This window comes from Sinocyclocheilus anshuiensis, unplaced genomic scaffold, assembly GCF_001515605.1.
Source record: "Sinocyclocheilus anshuiensis isolate Anshui unplaced genomic scaffold, SAMN03320099.WGS_v1.1 scaffold45, whole genome shotgun sequence".
Taxonomy (NCBI): domain Eukaryota; kingdom Metazoa; phylum Chordata; class Actinopteri; order Cypriniformes; family Cyprinidae; genus Sinocyclocheilus; species Sinocyclocheilus anshuiensis.
The window spans coordinates 450,862-473,168 of NW_015536467.1; the positions used below are offsets into that span (position 1 = coordinate 450,862).

At 33.6% G+C, this 22,307-nt stretch overlaps 1 protein-coding gene across 1 annotated transcript in view; it reads right to left on the reverse strand.

The window, feature by feature from the left end:
* LOC107692692 (aryl hydrocarbon receptor nuclear translocator 2) overlaps positions 1-22,307 on the reverse strand; it is a 98,224-nt gene that overhangs the window by 16,611 nt on the left and 59,306 nt on the right. The window contains exons 13-14 of the mRNA XM_016491888.1: positions 13,691-13,842; positions 2,852-2,927 (exon numbers count right to left, since the gene is read on the reverse strand). Coding sequence (XP_016347374.1) covers positions 2,852-2,927; positions 13,691-13,842 — 228 coding nt within the window. The remainder of the gene's footprint in view (positions 1-2,851; positions 2,928-13,690; positions 13,843-22,307) is intronic.

Below are 22,307 nucleotides of genomic sequence, written 5' to 3' on the forward strand. Positions count from 1 at the left end.
TTCCCTACATATTAACAATCAGTATATAAAATGTATTGTATAATGAAAATATCTAGAATTATATGTTGTGTTTATATATTACAATATATTGTATACGTTGAATAATATACAAGGAACTGTTTTTCTCATACTGAAAAATGTGACAATATATTTACTTATATTATTGCATATTAAATAATACACTTAATAATAAACAGATGTACATGTAATTATATATGGTACGGTGTGTATATATATGTATATATGTGGTAAATATATATTACACACACACACACATATATTTATGTATATATATACACACACACACACACACATATACATACATACATACATACATACATATATATATATATATATATATAATTTAAGTCATTTCAAACTTAAATTACATTAAAACGACTTAAAAATCCAGTTAAATTTCATAAAATGCATAAAAAACATAAGTTGCCATGACTTACTGACCATATCATTCTTAACAGTGTACATGCAAAAGTGTAGTGCAGTTTTTTGTCTTCATTTCTTTATATTTTTATATGTATCATGCATGACTTATGCATATACTGCAGTGTATTGAAAATTACAAGCACTAGTTTCCCATATATGGAAATTTATTATTTAATATAATCACATTATATTATTTTCCAATATATTCCCATATATTTTTGTTTTGTAAGGGCAAACACAGGAATCAATAATGACGTTCACTTTCTAACACTTTCTAAATTGCAGACAGGCGTTAAACACTCACAGATTGTAAACACACAGCATCCCGTGTGCGAGACGTTATCGGTTTTCAACAAACAATCCTCTCTGCTTTATTAAGACTGACTACTATGACCCCTTTAACAAAAACAACATATGATATAACATAACCAAATTAACACTTATGACTCAAAGCAAATGTGTGTTAAGTTGTAAAAGTTGTCAAAGAAAGATAAAGATGGAGGGCATATTCCAAATGTGTGACTTCACCTCATAACTATGGCCTATTTTTATAGCACAGATCCTCAGAGAGGGAGTTAACGCTCCACGGCTGAAACGACTACAGTTACGCAGATTCACTATCGCATTTATCAGTCATTAGCCACAGTAACATACAATGCCGTTCCAGCATGCATCTCATCCTAACACTTGTCACAAAGCATCAAGTGCACAACAGTGACCTCACACTTTGCACTGGAAACGATTCATCCATTAGGATTTAAAAAAATGAAGAGTCCCAAGCCATGAATGAAATCAGTGGTTTTGAGATGAATTAAAACATTACAAACTCTGATTTGAAGCAAACAAGTACTTGAAAATCAGGAAAACAGACCTAAATTTGGCATGAAATGGAAGTTGCAAAAGACTTTATTTCTAACTTAAACAAGAATAAAAAAAAAAAAGTAGGGAGGAACTTCATTCGTTTGTTGATTGTAATGTAAACAGTGAGCATTGCATACCGGGATAGAGGCAGAAATTAATGCAATTCGCTTGTATACGTCATAAAATGAGCATAGGATGAGCAAGTTATGACAATTTGAAAAAAGTAAAAATAAACGCATGGATGAATTGTTGCATGCATAAAACACACATTAAAAATAATGTTTAATTTTGATTTCATGCTGACTTTAGATTATTTTATGAGACAATGAAATACACATCCCATGAAGCATTGCAAATGACAATTAAATGAGCAACAGAAACCGTGTACAATATATAATATTGTAATATAACTGTTTCCTTTTTTCCTAATTAGTATAGAAAGAATGTATTTTACTAGATGTCTAATATGTTTGTTTGTTTGTTTTTTAATGCCACACCAGCTTCTTTGCATATTTTCATTATAAAAACCATACTTGGGTTGCTAAAATTACAATTCTAATAACTTTAATGTATTAACTTTAATGTAAATAAAATATTTAAGACTATTTTTTTCTTAAAATGTATACAAATGACTTTGAATGAACCTTTTCAAGGGTGTCAAAAGAATAAAACAACTTTGATACACAAAACAGAAAAGCTAAAGGAGAAGATCAGGCTACTGCTTGTGAAAAAGAAAAAAAATATATATGTAATATCTCAATATATCAATTGTTTCTCCTAGAAAGCAATCAGATTAAACAGAGAACAAGATGGAGACTTCTTCTAAAAAGAACCACCTGAGAAATTAAATTCATTAAAATAAAAGTAAATGAAAAAAATAAATAATAATAATAATAATAATAATAATAATTTAGATGATGCAATAGTCATCCCTGCAACCATACACAGGACAAATGATTTGGAGAATTAATTGGATACAGTTAAACAAATCAAATATTTTATGTTTTTTAGCACAAACTTTTTTTGTTTTGTTTTTTTTTATTTATTATTTATTTAAAAACGGAAAAACCGGTGTACAGTTTTTGTAGATTTAGAGAAAGATCACAGATCTCAATATGAACTCTAACACTTCTCATCAAATGAAGACCAAATCATCTGAGCTGCTATTCTCATTCATTTCATAACTCTTATCGAGTACTGAGTATATCGTATATATAGTATGACAACAATCATCAAAGACAAAGCCAATGAAACACACCGTGTTAACTCCAGTAAGTCTCTGGAGCTATTAAACAGCACTTCTGGAGAATAAAATGCTCCTCTGGGAGCTTCATTGGCTGATATTCAATTTTGAAGTATAAATCTAAAACAGCTTCAGCTGTGACACTGATTTAAGAGGGACTTGCATATAAAATGAAGGAGGATAAATTATACGTACTACACCAGCTAAAGAGAGTAATGCACCTGTGAGGGTTAGAAGACTAAATGACAGACTGAGAGAAAAGAGAGTGTGTGTGTGTGTGTGTGTGTGTGTGTGCGCGCGCACCTGTGACAGGTCATAAGCAGTCAGTCCGTCTCTCTGGTGAACCTCCAGCTCGGCCTGCTGTTGCTGCTGAAGCTGCCTGCAATAAAACACACGCAACACACAACTTTAACATCAACACCTGCTGTTTATCACACTCCCCAATGAGTAAAAGCGTCATTAACTGCTCATGTAGATTACACACATATACCAGTCAGATAAACGACCCCAAAAGAGTATTCGGTTTCAGTGAAAACAGATCAATCATATGCATAACACTCCAATCCATATTCTTTATACATTGCCTAAGTTCATCAAAGCCAAAAATCAGCCTCGGTGAAATAGTGTTGTAAATTACATGACATTATGATGAATTTAGCACATGCTTTTTAGCACACACATTTTACTACAGCAGAACACTACTTCTAGAGTTTGAACCTTAAACCTTTGGCTTGCCAGACAGGAAATGTAATCACTAAGCCACACAATCTATATTCCATCCTAAAAATAATCTATTTACAATAATATAGTCCATAATAGAGTATTACATATACATGATCTACTGTCTACGTATGCAGCTGTATAGGCAGCATCCTAACTGAAATGGACCCTCACAAGTAACCAACTTCAAGCATGCTACATTGGCACCATGACACCCACAGAAAACTGTGTGCATGATTTCAATTACATTTGCTTTTATAATGTAGCTGTGGTAATGACAAGACCAATAAGCACAACATAGATAAAAATAAAAATAATATTATTAATTAATATTTATAATATTGTTATTATAAATAATAACAATAATAGACACAAATACTGGAGAAACATTCGCTTTTACATATATTATATACATCATATATACATCCATATATGTAATACTATTTTATATAAAATTAAAAAAATGTATTTTTAGATGTATTATTTTTATTGTTGTGTGTTAATAATAATAATAACCCTAACCCTAACACCTATTCTTATAACATGAATATATTAATAATAATAATAATAATTATTATTATTATTATTATAGCAATAATTATATTTTTATATTATACTACTAATAAATAAAATGAAATTCATTTAGTTAAAATTAATAATAACAACAACAACTATACATATTTCTATAATATTAATACTTGATTATTTTTTATTATAATTACTACTTTTATAGCAATAACTATATTATTGCACAAATAAATAATTTAATAACAGTTTAAATTAATAATGACAATAACAAACAAAAAAATATTATTCAAATTATTACTGTAATAATATTAACAACAACAACAACAACAACAATAATAATACACAGCACATACAAATACTGCATAGTCCATTTTAAATTAGCCTGAGCTCGAAAATAATATATTTACAATCAACATTTCTCGACACTTCATCTGCCATCTTTGGTGGACTAAAAGACAGTGAGCATGTCGCGGTGCATTATGGGGTTGTGCTCTCCACAAAGCAGACATGCACTGGTGTCTCAGCATAATCACACAGTCTTTTGAGGTCAAAAATGCATCTTCGATGCCTTAAAATCCTGCCTACGTGGGCAGCTCGTGGAACCGAGCTTTTGTGTTTTCCAAGGAAAACCGATTCTCTGGCCGCTTTTGAGCTGAATGGAAATTCCCTTTTGAGAAGCAAAGATGTCTTTGTTTGGTGTCACTATCAATAAGATGTGCCATTGAGCTTCAAATATACCTGCAAATGAAATACGGGCCGCTTTCCTTATCTAAAGGAAAGCATATTACCTCAAAAAGGAAAAAAAAAAACCTAGTAAATCAAGAGCTGGTAGGAAATTGCCCATGAAAACACACACGGATGCAGACATTAGCGTTCTGAAATCATTCTGGGATCACACTAGGCTACCTTGAGCAACAGAGGAATGAGATGGATCAAACCCAAAACACTGAACTGCACTTGAACTTCTCGAGGACAGAAAGAACGGAGGGGAAAATCTGAAACAAAAAAGCAAAAAGGGCAAAAGCATCCAAGCATCCAAGTTTCCACAGGAACCCAAACTCTCCCCTGCCTCCCTCCGCAATTAACTCACTACGACTCTAAATATGAAAAACCATTACAGAACGCTACGGCGCTTTCATCTCGGCATGGGAAATCATGAGCCGGTAACGTGTCGCCGGTGATGTTTCTGAATGGGAAGAGTCTCGGAGGACGCGAGTGTGAGAGCAAGACCCGGCCAAATCCCCGGAGCACCTACGGGACGGATCGCGGTTGTCATGGTAACAAAGGAGGAGTGAGCGGCGCAAAACTGGACCATGCGTGCTGAGAGAGACGGATATAAATGGAGACAAGCGGAGAGACTGAGACAGAAAATAAGAGAGACAAGAGAACAGCATGCACTGACTGATTATTTCCAGAAACTCAGCATCTTTGCCGAAACACACAGAGACCAGCACGAATGTGTGTTTTTAGGGAAATTTGATTGAATTTAGGGTCATGCCCAACTAACACTGAGAAATGTTTTGGTAATATACAGATACCAAACACAGTCTTCTACTAGTGAAACTGAATAAAATGAGACGAAATGAAAGGAAATGAAAAAAAAATAAAAAAAATAAAATTAAACTAAATTAAACTAAATGAAATAAAATAAAATAACATAATAAAACATATGACAAGTGGTTTGGAAAATGGATAGAATGGATGAATTATAATTAGGATTAAAAAAATCCTAATTTCTATACACAGGAAAATTTATTTTTATTGCACAAAAAATAAAAGATTAAAAAAATAAAATAATAAATGCAAAAAATTGATGGATGGATGATCAGGCAAAATCTTATTTTTTATAAACAAAATTATCTTTATTGCACAAAAAAATAAAAGATAAAAAAATAAAATAATGAATGCAAAAATGGATGGATGGATGATAATCAGGCAAAATCTTATTTTTATAAACAGAATTATCTTTATTGCACAAAAAATAAAAGCTAAAAAATTAAATAATAAATGCAAAAATGGATGGATGATGATAATCAGACAAAATCTTATTTTTATAAACAGAATTATCTTTATTGCACAAAAAATAAAAGCTAAAAAATTAAATAATAAATGCAAAAATGGATGGATGATGATAATCAGACAAAATCTTATTTTTATAAACAGAATTATCTTTATTGCACAAAAAAAATAAATAAATAAAAAATAATGAATGCAAAAATGGATGGATGGATGATAATCAGGCAAAATCTTATTTTTAAAAACAGAATTCTTTATTGCACAAAAAAAAAAAAAATCTGAAACAGGCTTCAGCATCCCCATAACCCTGCACAGGACAAGAGGTTTGGAGAATACATGGATTAGACAACATTGCTTAATTTCTATAAACAGGCAAAATTATTTTTATTAGACTAAATAAATAAAATGGATAAATAGACAGATGGATACAAATTTTATTTTATTTTTCCCACTGAAATGTATTTTCCTATGAAGTTGCATCTCTACATTGTACTGCTAAAAAGACTAAAAATAGCTTGAAATAAATTAGTTAAAAATAGAAATCTAAACTTTGCCTAGTTGACTAATCATTCTGAACAATTACGAACAGCCGTGTTGTTCACCTGTTGACATGATTGGTGAAGCTGATTCAAAAGCATGCTCTTTCTGGATAGTTCAAATCTCGATGGTTAAGCAAGTTAAACAGTTTAGAGTTGACACCAGCACACTCACATTCAAAACACAGATTGCTGTTGGTCTTGCAGTAGTGATTTATGCTATAACTGGGTGAGACACAATAGTGAGACACAACATCACCTTCCCTTCATTTGCGCTTCAACAGAACAAACTTTCATAACAGGGCCGACTGGAGCTCCATCTTTACTAAAAACTGCATCTGGATCTGTTTCTGACTGTCTGAAGAGATAATAAGTAACTTTGGCAAACAGTATTTTAGTTGTGAAGCTGCTTTTCCACACAAAACTGTATTTAAGCCAAGTCCATTTCAAGTGCATTTGTCTTTCTAGGCTGTACACTCCTTTACTCAGCAAAAGCACATCATTTTGCAATAAAATATCAACACTCATAATACAGTATAAAGTGCTCCCTCAAACAAAAAAAGCTAATAAAAGTTGTTTAAAGTGCAGCACCTCTGAATGCCATGCATTCATGCAGCGCTCATCCAGCAGCTTTGACGGCGACGTGATCCGTGTGTCTGTCTGGCGCCTGTAACAAAATATCTACATTTTGTTTCAGAATTGCTAATGGTCTGTCTGTTTGCTCTGAGGATCTAAAAGCTGTACGTCCTTTATATGGAGATGTCTGTAGATGGATATCTAGGTTTTGTGGTGGTGTGGCATTACGCTATAAATAAATGCTGCTATTTTGAACTTCCTATTCATCAATAATAGTGATTTTTTAAATTGTTTTCAACACTGATAATAATCAAAACATTTTCGTGAGCAGCAAATCAGCATATTAGAATGATTTCTGAAGGATCATGTGACACTGAAGACCGGAGTAATGATGCTGAAAATTCAGCTTTGATCACAGGAATAAATTACATTTTAAAATATATTAAAATAGAAAATAAATATTTCAAATTGTAATAATATTTTCCTTTTTTTTTTTTTTACAGTATTCGTGATCAAATAAATTACAGCCTTGGTGAGCAGAATTCTTTCCAAAAAAAACAACAACAACTTTTGAACAGTAGTGTATATTTTTACTAAAACCTTTAAAAGCACGCAGAGTCTTACATTCTTGAATAATTATGCAAATAAACTGCTGAATCAATTTTTCACTGAAATGCACAGTTCTAATATAGTAATAGTAATTTGCAGAAATGAACTGAACTTCCAGACTATATCTGCATTTTTGATACTGATTTTATTTAGTGATAATCTTCCCTTTCACAGAAACTCTGAAATCTCATGTGCAACTGCACTGAGACTGACATAATTAACGCCAAACATCATTAGTTCTCACATATGTTCAAATATATAGAATGAAGAATGAGATTTGAGAGCCGCCACACGAGGGATATTCCATAAATAACCTAAATTAGATGTCAGAACTTGAATATAGAGCACATGAACTACTTTTATTGTGTTTTTGGAGTTTGATAGACGATTATAAACGGTCATTGTGCAGGAAGAGCTGCATGAAGATTTACATAGAATGACAACATAAGTGAAAGCAAATAATGCCTGAATTGTCATTTTCTTAATCAATTCCTTTAAACACAGTGCATGTCAGTCTGTAACACTGAGCATCTGGCTCTGTTTGTGCTGTTTAGGTCTTATCTGCTTACCTACTACACGGTCTGTCTGAGGGGTGAGTGTTTATCGCTCTCACTGTCTATTCTGCAGGCAGTTTGCCAGTCTGGCGCACCGAAGCTGCCGTCTCACCTTGGCTCCGCTGTGCATGAATATTCATCTCACCGGTGCCCGCTGCTCTTATTATTTATTTACCCATAATCTCAAAGTCAATACGGAGAGAATGACACCTATTGTCAGAAAGCTTTGTTTATTTCTGCCCATTTTTCTGGATATCCGTCACGCTGGGATTTCTTGGCTTGCGCACTGCATAAACTAATTCGCTTAATCAGTATTTCTGCCTTGTTCTCCAGTAAAAATATCTAAACATCCCTCAAACAAGATGATTTTACATTTAATAGATATTAAGAGTTGTTTTCAGAAAATTTAGCTTGAATTAAGCTTGTTATTCTTATGCGGTTGGTGAATTGTTTTTTCTTGTTTCTCCCTCTGAATGTTTATGATACAATGCACAAAAAAGTAAATCAGAGTCAAATCAATCTGCCATTAGCCAATCACAGTATCAGTTTAGTCTTATTATATTTAAGTAAAACTGTAATTAAAAAAAAAAAAAAAAATTTTTTTAACCTAACAAAATAAACACTAAAATAAAATAAATTTTAAACAAATTAAAACATAAAAATAACATTTATCATTTCAATTTTGTTTAATTTGATGTACTAAAATAACTAACACTGAAATAACAATAAAAAAAAACTATAGAGAAAACTTCAGTAACATTATAAATGTCTTTACTTTTGATCAATTTAATGCAAAAATGACTAAAAATTACCGCTTCATATTTTTGTGGAAATCATGACTTTTTAGGATTCTTTGATGAAAAAAAAAGTTAAAAAGAACAATGTTTATTTCAAATAGAATTTTTTGTAACATTATAAATGTCTTTACTGCCACTTTCGATCAATTTCATGCATCCTTGCTGAATAAAAGTATTTATTTCTTTAAAAAAAAAAAAAAAAATAAATAAATCGTACTGACCCCAAACTTAGAAAAAATACACACACACATATAAAAAAAAAAAAACTACTAAAAATCACCAAAACACACATCAAAACGACTAAAACGAACTACAATTAAAATAAAAACACAAAATATTAAAAAACAAAAAACTATAAGAGTATCTCAATGACACTAAAGTAACATTACACAACACCTTTCATTTTGCTGTTACTCGCCTCATTCACGTCATGCTATAAAATCTCAATGAGAACACAATAAGCTCAAAAGAGGCAAAAGAGACTCTGCATCCCTCTGAACCTTCATCTGCTGATATTGCTTTCTGAAAATGCTTAACACACCATTTAATCTCTTATTTTGCTATTTTTGGGGCTTTTTTTGGTTTATTTTTGTGAAACTAATAATTTTCTCATCCAATTTTACTTTTAAGGAGGCTCTGCCTTTCTAGCTTCCTCAGAGAAAACGCCCCCAGGGCGACTCTTTCCGGCATTCTTCCACGTGTCATGGGCTGGGGAGTCTGGGATAGATGATGCCACGTGTGATGAATGTCTCCCATATATTCACACTCTCCCAAAAGTACAACACACACACAATCACTCAGGTGTTTACAGGCACACACACACCTCTTATTCCACCAAAGTCAGATATTGTTAGACTCAGACGGGCCAAAAAAAAGCCTTGTATACACACACACACACACACACACACACACACTCGGTGTTGCATCCACACACACCTTATTCCACCAAAGTCAGACATTGTTAGACTCCGACTGCCCAAAAATGCCTTGAATGAAAACAGGTGTGGTTTGCAGTACAGTCTAAAACCTTAAAATTGGCTTTATATATATATATATATATATATATATATATATACACATTTTTATATCTATATCATAAGTATATATATATATATATATATATATATATATACACATTTTTATATCTATATCATAAGTTTGCTGTCTGTAAGACTTTTTGAAAAGGATGGATCTATTTGATACAGTAAAAAACAGTATCATTGTGAAATATAATGACCTATGATAAAATATTTAAATATATTTAAAAATGTAATTTATTCCTGTGATGCAAATCTGAATTTTCAACATCATTACTCCAGTCCTCAGTGTCACATGATCCTTCAGAAATCAGTCTAACACGCTGATTTGAAACATTTCTTATTATGTATTATCACAGCTGTGGTGCTTCATATTTTTGTAGATCTTTCATAAATAGAAAAAAAATCAAAGGACCAGCATTTATTTAAAATGGAAATCTTTTGCATTAGGGGTGTGCCTGAAGAGTAAATCCATATTCGGAAAGGCACGGAAAACTAATAACGCATTCTACGGAGCTACTAAATGGACATGGTTAGCCGCTTACATTACGGTACATAAAATTTCACTAACCACATAAACAGAGTAAGTACAGATGACTGATAAGATGACAGCAAATGATCTGCAGATCCTGAGCACCACTGACAAATATCTAATCTTATCAAATGTGTGGTAAGTACTGCCGCTCCATAATATACACAGAGTACGTGTGATCGCGAATCTCAAAAGTCAAAGTAAAAAGCGAGCACACATTCAAAAGCGATTTCAATGCCCCGCATATTAATATCAACTCCCAGATGTTCGCAATTTATATACAGTATAATAACACAACGATATGATGAAGCCGACTCATAATCGTGATGTCTGTCATCCAATCAGCCCAACCCTATTTCAAACTCGAAAATTTTGAACAATACTTTATTTCTCATGGCATCACAAATCGCAGGAAACAGTGACATAAATCCTCATAAATAAAAAAGACATCAAAATACTGTAGACACTCAATTCCCAGAGTTAATTTCAGCACCCTGATCTCACAAACGTAACTTTTCATAATATACGCAACCTAAAAGCAGGTTCTCTCGTGGGCGACATAATCGTTTTCTCCATGTTCAGTAGCGTGGAAATATAGAGCAGTATATGAACACTTATTCCACACACAAAACAAACATAATGAGAGCTCAAACATTATAATGTGCAAAGACTCCCTTGTTTTTCATTGTGTGGAGAGAATTACTGGTGAGGAAATTATGATATGATGAGAAAGTTTATTGACCATGGAAGAGGGGAATGTCCGTTTTGTAACAGACCCGATTTTATTAGCATTCATTAGCAGTGTTTCGGAAGCTACATTGTTCGAAACCAAGCTATAAACTTCCTATAACTCAAATGAGACAAACCACATTTTATCTATCCTTTAGATATTCCCATGCTAAAAAAATAACAGCTTAAACTAGCTTAAAACAGTCTGACCAGCTGACATTTAAAAAAAAATATCAAAACAGATAAACTCAACTTGCTTGGTCTAGCTGGGAGAACAGCTAACTGCCTCTGTTTTTAGCTAACTACCACAGTTTATATAATTGTTCTATTGTAGCTACAAAAAAAGTCACTACTACACTAAAGCTATAATTGTATTAATTAATGTAAAAATCACCCTGAAATTTAGCAGTTTGCCATGCTACATCATGATTCGGCTAATCACTGGGAAGCTATGCTAAATGCTACACAGCTAGTGTCACTGTTCAGATAAATGACGTTAAGTTCAATATTATTTTCACACAGGGTTTTTTTTTCCTCAAACTGATTCTGGATCTTAAATTAATAATTAATAAGAATATTATAATTAATAATTGCTTTAGTCAATAATTATATCAAAATAGTGCATTGTTAGCTTAGAAACACTAACACTAAAGCTAAAAAGGAGTCTTTCATATGATTAAAATCTAATTATTTTGCCAAATCAGTCACTTATGAGGTTTCATTTCAGTTAGATGCTCTCTTAATCCACCTTTTCCAACAAACAACAGATCATAAGTCATTTATTTCAAATGGAGAGACATTTGCGGCTAGACTGTGCAACCACCAGGCAGGATTTGATGTACGCTAATCAAAATGATTTGCACTAAAAGTGAGAATTAGAATTTTTTGCAACAAAACATTCATACATTTATTCATTTTACAAAGTGGAGGAAACTTCACGACTAATTTGAAAGCTGGCATCAGAAGGCAGCTGCCTATATAGGTCAGCTCTATAGGTTTTGTAACAGTACACTGACAGATTAGAATAGGGTAACTAAATATGTACGGTCAAAATGGTCTCATTTACTATTTTCACCTCCCTGGACCATATCCTTAGACAACCCCACCCTAAAAGACAAAAGAAATACACCCAAAGTTGCACCTGAGGGCAAAGTAAACACAACCTGCTTTAAATGCACATCTACAAGTTCACAGGACCTGTGTGGGCATAAATCAAGCCCATTCTGCCAACACCAGACGAACAGGCAAATACTTCAGAAGTGTTAAACAGAAGGAGAATAAATTATATTGATTTCAGGCTCGAGGCCACAGAGGCCCAAAAGTCTTGAGGCAGGTCACATGGTTGTGACTGACTGGTGCTAATTACAGAAACCTCCCAAAACCATCAGTCATTAAAGAAGAGCACTTGTTTGCATACTGCTATGAAAGTTTGCAATTAGAGATGCACTACAATGGATTTTTTTTTGCTTTACCTGAAAAACCGAAACAGAATTTTTTTTTTCATTTAACAAGAAATCAAAACCAAAACCAAAACTAAAGTTAATGTAATAATCGAGTAATTACATTTATTTAATAATCAACACTCAATTAAAAGTACATATAGAGTAGTATATAACATTATATAAATGACATGATTATGTTTCTACTCTAATTTGTTGAAATATAAACATTTAAAGGGTGGTTCACTGTTTTTTTTCTAGGCTTGATTGTGTTTATGGGGTGCAGTCTAACATGTGTTAATGCTTCTTTTTTTTTAAAAACGCATGACCCGGGAAGTAATTTGTTGTAGCCCCTACCAGCTGTTTTTGTAGGCATTAAACTGCCAGAATTTTAAAAGACGATATCTCCGTTTGCATTGAACTTTCAGCTTCGTAACTTTGCAGATATTGTTTATGCTCAAACAGCAACATTACACACTAACTAACGTTAAAAAAGTGAAATCGCAATCAACCACCCCTTTAAATGGCGGCTGTAATAAAAAATTGTTTTCATGACAGATTCATTCAAACTTAGATTAAATAATGACAACTAATAAGGTCAAGGAAAAATTGTATGTAATGTAATTCATATGTTTAACAAAAAGCTCTTCTCTAAAGTTATTTTTTTCCTAGCTCAATACTGAGTTTATGTATGTTTATGTGATTTTGCTGAGGTAAATGTAACATTACATGACATATTGTTTACAAGCTCTTTATTGACGTCTTTTTAAAAACAAGAAATCAATACTGTTAATCAATCACTAGCACCACACATCTGACATGTTTATCTGTTGGAGTTTATCCGCGTTGTGTGCACAGAATAGACATGGGCACACTCAAAACATGAGAGAAATGCTAATTTTACGCTACTGCTAGAGTCAATGATTTCGGCCCTCCAAAACTGTTTTGGCCAAAACTGAAAATTTATTTTGGTGCAACAGCATCCAGGATTATATTTGCATTCCCAACAAAGTATGACAAGTCTATTCCGACAGCCTTCAAAGAGATGAAATGAGAAGGTTGGACGTACTTGACATTGGTGTTGGTGCAGATGATGTACTCTATCTCGTCTGAATAAGGGTTCTGGAAGGTGAAGCTGCTGGTTCTGATGAGCATCCACTCTCGGTTCTTCATCCGGAAGCGGTACATGACTGAGAGAACCTGCCCTTTCAGCTTGACCACCTAAACACAACAGAAGAACACGAGTTCACATCACATGCATTTACATCGTAGAAATTTAAATCTGTAAGAACCAGCAAATACAAACAAAACTAAAACAGAAGTCTAGTTGCGCCAACAAGTAACAGCATAGCCTAGTTATGACGTAACGTCACAACTTGCCCACTACTAAATATGTTTGCATTTCATTATTAAACTTTAAATGTATCTCTGTGTGTAAACTATATATGTACAGAAGCTTTTGACCAGAAGAAAATGTTGGAATAAAACAGTAGGTTTATTGTATTGCATCAATAAGCTCATTTAGACATATATCATGAAGGTTATACTTTTTATGAGAGAGAACATTGTGTAAATAAACGACTTGATAGTAACTGTTCAACACAAACTGGATCTTAAGAGTGCACATACCAAAAAATAAATGAATCACTTTTTTGCATTTATTTACTGCTCCTTTTTTGAATGCTTCTGAATGTCAATAACAATGAAATAACGTCATGGTAACATCAAATTATGCAATTACATATTACATTGTGGAGAACTTAAGGCCTTTTAGATAACTAATGGTGCAAACTAATTAAGTACAGCGTTAGTAACAAACTAGCTAGTATTTATTAAGCCTCTAATGTGGACTTTATTATTTAAGGAAGAACATACAAATGGCTGGTGCAACCCTACTGGGGTCTTTATCTTAATGCTTGACATGAGTGAACAATGACTGTAATCAGTGAAAGAATTAGCAAAATATGACAAATCGGTTCCTACAGCATATACCAAACCTTGTCGAGCGCCAAATGTGAACAAAAACTGGCTTTAGGAATTAGGAACATGAGGAATATTACATGCTTTATGCAAGCATGATAATCTGTCCCTCATTGATGCTGGTGACATGAGTGATTCAATTCAGAAAACAATCAAACACGATGCACTACAGACACCGTCAATGACTAACAAAGTTTAGCTCAGTGGAAAATCTACCATCATTGGTTTTTCTAGGATGCATAAGGGTTTTTGCCTTTCAGAACAAGCAACACATGAGCAATATTCCTCACATTACGATGCAAAAAAAATATGTAAAAGGAACAAGATCTCAATTTGTCTTTTGTGACAAGTAATTTTGAGCTAAGGTTGGACTCTGAACCCCATCCACATGCTCTCCACACAGTCACCTCTATTGTCACTTAAAGCAGTGTTTGCCCATCCAAATACAGAGATTGCTTTAAATAAAAAAAGCTGTGTTCAGACAAAACAACTTTCCACTCAACAGAGCATGAAAGACAACGAGAAAGATCTTCAGAGTTCAAAAAAACCTTATAAAGTATCTGACGAAAATGGCTCTCTTAAACAAACAGCACAGACAGCCACACTTCAGGTGAGTAATAGAAATGCAGTGAGTTAAAAGAAAAAGAGAGAGAAACTTGACTTTTTTGGATGTATATCCAGCTTTGAAAGAGGAGAGAGGATATGGGATATTATTCTTGGCGACAAGAGGCCACTTTCCTTTTCGGCTTGAGAAAGGACCCTAAGATCTCAGGAGGGAAAGAGACAAACATTTTAACTTCTTAAACAGATCCCAGAGTTAATTGTTTCTCAAACCAAACCTGAAGTCACACGACTCGCATCAAGGCTTCAATGCACCTCTCAACAGAATCACCTCGCACTGCTTTGACACGAAATGAGCTGGAAACAGAGTCAATGAAGGGAAATGTTTCGCTGCTTGGTAGTAAGAAACTGAGAGTGCATAGTTAAACAGTAAACACCTGAACTGGAGCTGAGAACAGAAAAACACCCTAATGATTGATTTTAGACATCACAGAAAGGATAAAAAGCTCATTGACAATGTTTTCGAAGCTCTCAGAACGCTACAGTTTAATATATTAGGAAACATCAATGTAAATCATATCCTTTTATTCTGTGACGAGATTAAACTGCAAACCTTTTTTTTTTTTTTACTTTTACTGTAATCTGATGTAATTCCGAGAAACAGAATGTTCAATGACTTTGATTAGGGACTCAGGAATATAGAAATTTTAGCCAATACTGATAATTATTTGGATTTTAAAGCCAATAACTGATATATATTGACGGATAACAGATACCAATCTACATTGTGAGACTGATAACAAAAATATATGCTCATCTTTAAAGTTCAGATCTCAATCAGTGTCATTTTAGTGTTATTTATATAATACTACAGTATTTATTAATATGTTGAATTAGCTTTTATTTTTATATCAGTTTTTTTTTTGCTTTATGTGCTTTTGTCATTTTTATTAGCTTTTGGATTCTTAAATATTTACATTCTACTTTAATTAAACTTTATTTATGTTTTAGTAATTCTAGTACATCAGGTTATTTTATTTCAGTTATATGCCAAGGCAACAATTCCAATTTCTGACAGATAGATTAGATTTCATATCTAATATTGTGTTACCTAATATTAATACTTTATTTCAGCCTGATTTCAATTAAACACTGCAATCTATTTGCTTCTAAATGACCCCAAACATCATGAAAAGGGAAAAACTGCTTTTAATTTACAACAGGTGCAACTGCAGAAAAGTATTAATTTCTATGGCAATAAAGAAATTATGCATGCATGTATATAACAAAGAACAACAATCTTAATGAATAAGCATTTTATTTCATTTGTGTTTAAAACCAGCAGGCCAACTAGAATGAATGTAGTCCTATAATTTATTGGCTTAAATACACCTATTTTACTGACGTTACACTGATATACAGTATTGTGCATCCCTGGCTGTGATTTATCCACTTGGAATTGATTGGATTGTGAATGAAGCTGGGCGGTTGAAGGTGAGATACTGAAAAATAAGAGGGATTAAGTATTTTTAATGGTAAAGTGAGTTATTAAATCAGATTAGATTCAATTATAAAAGCAGGAACATGTATTAGAGGGTCAATTTAAAGTTTAAGTTGACTTTAGGGAAGCCAGATAATTTTGGATTGTGAAATCAGGGCAGGATCTTAGATTTATATCTCTCTACGGTTTTCTTTTTCCATTCTTTTATGACAAATGGTCTCTTCATCTTCACGCGGTAAAGAATCTGTCAAGTAAGAATCCAGTAGTCCACAACATCGAGTGATTTCGAGCAACCCTGTGAATGTATATTGTTCTAGCCTCTGACATCTGCCGGGACTCAGTATCAAAACTACAGGCCAAGAATAACACGCTTTCAATGTCTCGCTACACATAAATTGTCGGCTTTTGTTCCACTTGGCTTCAAAAGTACAAGATAAGACGCAGATAAGACTCAGAAACAGGTGTGTGTTTGCTGACGCCGCCACGTGTGTGTGTGTGGTCTCGACTTTCGAAGACGTCCAGTTATCTGAAGGCTTTTCTGGATGTCAGCCAGAGGGGTCTTTATCAGCCGTCAACAGACCTACGCAGAGAAACAGGTGAAAGTACTTTGACAAATCTCTTTGTGGCGTACCTGACCACTCAACCTTGGCCTTCCGGGAGAAGTGAGGCGGAGGATTTGAGGGGCTTTTAAGAAGCGAAGCACGTAATATAGAGGGCACGATCATCTAGGGAGTAAAAACACAGCACCCACCCTTCAAGTGCCCACAATATCATCCCATAGGGTGGAATACCAACACACACACACACACACACACACACAGTTGGCATAAATGTGTGTGGATATCAGGATGTGAAGAGAATACTGATGATAGCTGTAAACCCCAAGACGGGAAGTTGAAGACAAAGACAAAGGGGCCAAAAAAGAGCAAAAGCTCAGGGAATAAAGAGCAGGATAAAAGAAAAACAGAGTTTTTGTAAAAGACCAAAGATAAGGAGACAGGATGAGGTAAAGAGCAGGAACAGAGGTCATGCGACAGGAGAAGCGAAAACTAAAACTTTTAAAATTAATTTTCACTCACTGAAATAAAGATGAAATAAAATAAAATATGAATATTAGATGGAAAAAAGTTATATAAAAAAAAAAATCTTGTCAGTTTGAAGTATTTAGTTACCAAGGCAACATTTATATTTTTGATTAAATTGAAATAGCAAAATTACTAGAATTGAAACTGAAACAAAAATTAAAGTTAAATAGAAAAATTAAAAAACAACAACAATTGCAAATGAATTTAACAAACATACTAAAATTAAAACATATAAAATCTAATTATGAAATATTAAAACCATTAAGAAACACTACAATAGTACACAAATAACATAAAAAGAGACAAAACTCCAGAAAGATAATAAACAAACTATTAAAAACCATTTTCATTAATTGAAATAATGCAGAAATTAAATATATCAGATGAAAAACTTAGTTGCCAATGCAACGTTTCTAATCTGTTTAAATCGAAGTAATAAAATGACTCGATTGAAAACTGAAACTATTTCAATTAAAGCTAAATAGAAATATTAAAAACTAGTAAAAATGACAAGACAAATACTCAAATTAAAATTGAAAATATAAAAAGAAAAAAATCTGAAGAAACACTATAATAGTATATAAATAATTCAAAGAAAAAAAAAATACCAGGAAACACAAGGAAAAATGGGCTTAAAAAGACCAAAAGCATGAGCAATAACAAGCAGGATAAAAGAAAGATTTTGTAAACAACCAAAGATATATAGATGAGGTAAAGAACAGGAACAGTGACCTGACAGGAAGAGCAAAAACTAAAAATTTAAAAATTTAAAATTTAAAAATAAAATCTACAAATATGAATAAACACTATAATAGAACATGAGCAACACATAACACAGAAAACAACGAATAAAGAAGCAAAATGTCAGACAGGAAGTTAAGGGTAAAGAAAGGGGGCTTAAAAAGACTGAACGTCAGGAAAATAAAGAGCAGGATACAAGAAAAACAGCGGGTTTTTGTAAAAGACCAAAGATAAAGAGATAGGAGGAGGTAAAGAGCAGGAACAGAGGTGATGAGACAGGAAGAGAGAGAGGAGGAGGTCAAAAGAACTTCTGAAGAGCACCAGCTTGCGGTTTAATTGGCAACGGGATTCAAAAACAGAAAGACAAACAGCAACAGCTGCAACAGAGAAAACCTCTTCAAATGTCCAAACACAAGACTCTTCACCGTTCTCCGCAGGTACTCGACAAAATCAGCCGTCAACAGACCTACGCAGAGAAACAGGCGAAAGTACTTTGACAAATCTCTTTGTGGCGTACCTGACCACTCAACCTTGGCCTTCCGGGAGAAGTGAGGCGGAGGATTTGAGGGGCTTTTAAGAAGCGAAGCACGTAATATAGAGGGCACGATCATCTAGGGAGTAAAAACACAGCACCCACCCTTCAAGTGCCCACAATATCATCCCATAGGGTGGAATACCAACACACACACACACACACACACACACAGTTGGCATAAATGTGTGTGGATATCAGGATGTGAAGAGAATACTGATGATAGCTGTAAACCCCAAGACGGGAAGTTGAAGACAAAGACAAAGGGGCCAAAAAAGAGCAAAAGCTCAGGGAATAAAGAGCAGGATAAAAGAAAAACAGAGTTTTTGTAAAAGACCAAAGATAAGGAGACAGGATGAGGTAAAGAGCAGGAACAGAGGTCATGCGACAGGAGAAGCGAAAACTAAAACTTTTAAAATTAATTTTCACTCACTGAAATAAAGATGAAATAAAATAAAATATGAATATTAGATGGAAAAAAGTTATATAAAAAAAAAAATCTTGTCAGTTTGAAGTATTTAGTTACCAAGGCAACATTTATATTTTTGATTAAATTGAAATAGCAAAATTACTAGAATTGAAACTGAAACAAAAATTAAAGTTAAATAGAAAAATTAAAAAACAACAACAATTGCAAATGAATTTAACAAACATACTAAAATTAAAACATATAAAATCTAATTATGAAATATTAAAACCATTAAGAAACACTACAATAGTACACAAATAACATAAAAAGAGACAAAACTCCAGAAAGATAATAAACAAACTATTAAAAACCATTTTCATTAATTGAAATAATGCAGAAATTAAATATATCAGATGAAAAACTTAGTTGCCAATGCAACGTTTCTAATCTGTTTAAATCGAAGTAATAAAATGACTCGATTGAAAACTGAAACTATTTCAATTAAAGCTAAATAGAAATATTAAAAACTAGTAAAAATGACAAGACAAATACTCAAATTAAAATTGAAAATATAAAAAGAAAAAAATCTGAAGAAACACTATAATAGTATATAAATAATTCAAAGAAAAAAAAAATACCAGGAAACACAAGGAAAAATGGGCTTAAAAAGACCAAAAGCATGAGCAATAACAAGCAGGATAAAAGAAAGATTTTGTAAACAACCAAAGATATATAGATGAGGTAAAGAACAGGAACAGTGACCTGACAGGAAGAGCAAAAACTAAAAATTTAAAAATTTAAAATTTAAAAATAAAATCTACAAATATGAATAAACACTATAATAGAACATGAGCAACACATAACACAGAAAACAACGAATAAAGAAGCAAAATGTCAGACAGGAAGTTAAGGGTAAAGAAAGGGGGCTTAAAAAGACTGAACGTCAGGAAAATAAAGAGCAGGATACAAGAAAAACAGCGGGTTTTTGTAAAAGACCAAAGATAAAGAGATAGGAGGAGGTAAAGAGCAGGAACAGAGGTGATGAGACAGGAAGAGAGAGAGGAGGAGGTCAAAAGAACTTCTGAAGAGCACCAGCTTGCGGTTTAATTGGCAACGGGATTCAAAAACAGAAAGACAAACAGCAACAGCTGCAACAGAGAAAACCTCTTCAAATGTCCAAACACAAGACTCTTCACCGTTCTCCGCAGGTACTCGACAAACTCTCAGCGGTAGCCAATCAACACCTACTAACCGATGGAGACTTGCAAACAGCACTCAAGTTCACTTCCTGGCACTGACTGGAGTGGGGAAGCAAAGGATTGTGGGGCGAGTTGAGAAGAATTAGTTTTTCTTGGCAAGCAACGTTCACATAATGCCACCCCAGAGTTGCTCTTTCACATCTCTGGAGTCTATCGAGTTCACTGTCATCTTAGATGTTTCTCCTAACATTCCTGAGACGAAACAAATATAGTTGACATCCAGTGAGACTTGAACTATAAAATTAATGTGGTCACCAGCTCAGATCAATTACTCTTGGGGGAACTTCATGAGAAATGCTCGAGTTCATATTGAGATATCTGGTTTATGATGCAGGCTTGGCGAATCTGAGCACAGTTTGAGATCTCTTGAAACTCTAGGAGATGCATAGGAGATTACTGGAGTGTTTTTCTCAGGAAATCGGAGAATCATGGGCCGGATTCATGACTTCTTAAAGAAAGACGTTAAAGTCTTGCCGATCAACTCAATGGGCCTCATTCATGAAACACGAGCAGAATGATTTTTTTGTGTAAATCATTCGAAAAGTTGTTCTGATGTAAATTGATTCATGAAAATGTTTGTATTTTGAAAATGTTAGTTGGTACGAAAGAAATTTACACCTGCTCCCTACCATGTGTAAATGGTGCATATAACATTCAAACGTTCTGTATTCTTTTAGACAAACTGATGACACTGCATTTTTATGAACTATGTATTAGAATGATATTTAACGAGTTCATTTGCCCTGTCTTTTTTACGTTTTTTACTCTTTAATTTTGGGTAAAACAGTCTATGGGTAAAACGCAGAGCTCGTTACTGTCCCTTTTTACACAGCCGTCCAATCACAGTGGAGGAGGGGCAGGACAAACATTACATTGACCAACCATGATCATACTTGTGCAACACAACAATGGAGACGTTAATATTGCTGGTTACTGCATTTTTATACTCAGTAATATGCTTCGAAATAAGATACTCGTAACATGTTACTGCTGTGAATATTCCAAATCATAGCAAACAACGTGTCACTCCAGAAAAATGCAATGCCTCCAAAGCTCTCTCAAGCACCACCAGCTGGTCGCTTTCAGAAGAGCACAAGGCATTATGTCAGCTGGCTAAAAACGCTCTGGTGGACACACGTTAATTTATTCATTTATTGTTAGGCATATAGCCTATTAGTCTCTTATGCATTTATGCTATATAACTTACCAAACCTGAGAATTGAGTCCAAGGATTCCACACCATTCCTAGATACGTAGTTTGCGTAGCTGTAATTCATAGGCGGGGAATAGCCTATGCTAATTGTGAATGAGCGTGCATTTTTTTATTTATTTTTTTCTAAGATGGCGCCGACGCTGATGGCTGCCTCCGTGGCGTGCTGCGCAGTTGTTTTTATGTTTTTGTTAGTTTGTCCTGTCTTTAGTTATATCCCTGCAATCAGTTTCACCAGAGAGGGAATTCCCCTCTAGGTGACTCTTGTGAGAGGGCAAGCAGCACGGACTGTGCTTTCACAGGTCTGCTACTGATCCTTGGCTGTTTACCACAAACACAACATTTATCTATTATGTTGATTTCAAATTTAAACATTGTCACTGAAAATGCTTTTTCAGCATTGCAATT